This window comes from Anneissia japonica, unplaced genomic scaffold, assembly GCF_011630105.1.
Source record: "Anneissia japonica isolate Jap-2015-1 unplaced genomic scaffold, ASM1163010v1 scaffold77383_len1720_cov128, whole genome shotgun sequence".
NCBI classification, from domain to species: domain Eukaryota; kingdom Metazoa; phylum Echinodermata; class Crinoidea; order Comatulida; family Comatulidae; genus Anneissia; species Anneissia japonica.
The window spans coordinates 1-1,741 of record NW_022744217.1 but is presented as its reverse complement, the minus strand read 5'-3'; the positions used below and the strand labels follow the sequence as shown (position 1 = coordinate 1,741).

The 1,741-nt window shown below is 35.8% G+C and overlaps 1 protein-coding gene across 1 annotated transcript; it reads right to left on the bottom strand.

Annotated features, from left to right (window-relative positions):
• Positions 1-5: 5 nt before the first annotated feature.
• On the bottom strand, positions 6-1,388 carry LOC117119582 (the record flags this gene model as incomplete). The annotated part of the gene is made up of 1 exon (XM_033264408.1): positions 6-1,388. A coding segment is annotated over exon 1 (1,383 nt), but the record flags the coding sequence as incomplete, so codon positions are not given.
• Between the last annotated feature and the right edge of the window lie 353 nt (positions 1,389-1,741).

Here is a 1,741-nt window from a genome sequence, read left to right as displayed (position 1 = left end):
GTTTCTGGTATTGCTAATTGTAATATGAAATCATCACCTTTGTTTTGTAGGAAAAAACGAAATAAACCGTTACAAAGTATGTACTGTTCTGATTTGGTTTGAATCGCTCTTGCTGCCTTCTTATCGGCTGGCAGAATATCATGAGCTAAATAATCGTAGACAGGTTTAAAGAATGGTGACGTTTCCTGTTCAATTTGTAATTGTTTAACATCAACTGGCAAATTATAATCTCTGATTATTTTTCTACGGATAACGTCCATCAATTTGTCTAATTCCTTTTGTTTCGGGATGTGTGTTGTTTTTAGTTCAGTAATAGTTGGAACCAACGGGCTTGGTGATGTGTACAATTCAATTGGTACATCTCTATAAGTTATATCATTATTTTCTTTATCCACGAGTCTCTGTTCCCTAAGTACTGTTGGTTGTTGTTTAGGTCTGTCTGGAATTGATAATGGTGGTACTATTAGTGGGTCAGTTGATGGTCGAAGTGTACTAGGTGTAGTGAGTGGAGGTGTGGGTGATTGGTGTTGTGTGTCTGTTTGTGGTGATGTTTGAGGTCGCGTGGCTGTTGTCGTGTGCTGTGTAGTACTCGTGTCATTGATTTGTGTTTGTTTGGGTTTGTAGAGGTCTGGTATTTTAATTCCCATTTTCCTAGCATATGACCTAGTTACTGGTCTTGAAATTGTTTGTGTTGTTGGATTAAAACTATCGTTGGTATCAATTTCAGAACAGGTGAATGCAATTGGTACAATTTGATCAATTTCAGAATCCTCATCCCTTGGTGCACGAGATAGGAAGTCAGCTAGTACTAATTCAGTACCCTTTTTGTATCCAATTTTAAAAACAGAGCCTGATAATCTTAGTATTAGTTTTTGTAGGCGATTTGTGCAAGGTTGGTCTTTAGAGTTCCAAATCTGAACAATGGCTGAGTGATCAACAAATGCATCAAACTCGCATCCTTTTAACAAATGCTTAAATGCTGATATGTTAATGTAAAGACCAAATAGTTCTAATTCTGTTACACTGTATCGTTTGCAAGCTTCAGGGAGGACTTTTGAATAATATCCAATTATGTGTTCTTCATCATTAACGGTTTGTGTTAAGTATGAGCCTGTTGCAGTCCTAGATGTATCACTGTATATTTTAAATCTACCGTTTTTAGTCGGCATTTTAAGAATTGGTGGCTTAACCATTAGTTCTTTAATTTTATCAAAGGCATTTTGGTGTACGTTAGTCCATTCAAAATTGCGCCTTTTGTTAGTGATTTTGTGTAAAGGACTTAATATTTCTTGTACTTTCGGAAAGAAATTTGATACATAATTTACTGCTCCAATAAATCTTTTCGTTTCTTTGGCCGTTTTAGGCCGTGGCAATTTTCTGCTGCGCATCTATCACCTAGTGGTGTTATACAAGCATGTCCTGCGCTATTTATCAAAATTCTATGTCCCATGTATTGGACATCATTTCTGAATAGTTTACACTTCTTGGGGCAAACTCTAAAGCCATTAAATTTGAGAGCTTGTAACACTGAAGTAAGATGATTTCTATGTGATGTCTTATCGGTACTAAATAAAATAATATCATCGTGGTGAGCAATACAGAAGTCCTTAGAATTTGGAATATCATTCAAAATTTCGTCAATTTTAGCCTGAAAAATACCTGGTGAAACGTTTAAACCTTGTGCCAACCGTTTATAATAATAATGTTTACCACCATGATATGAAGCTATACCTGTGTATTG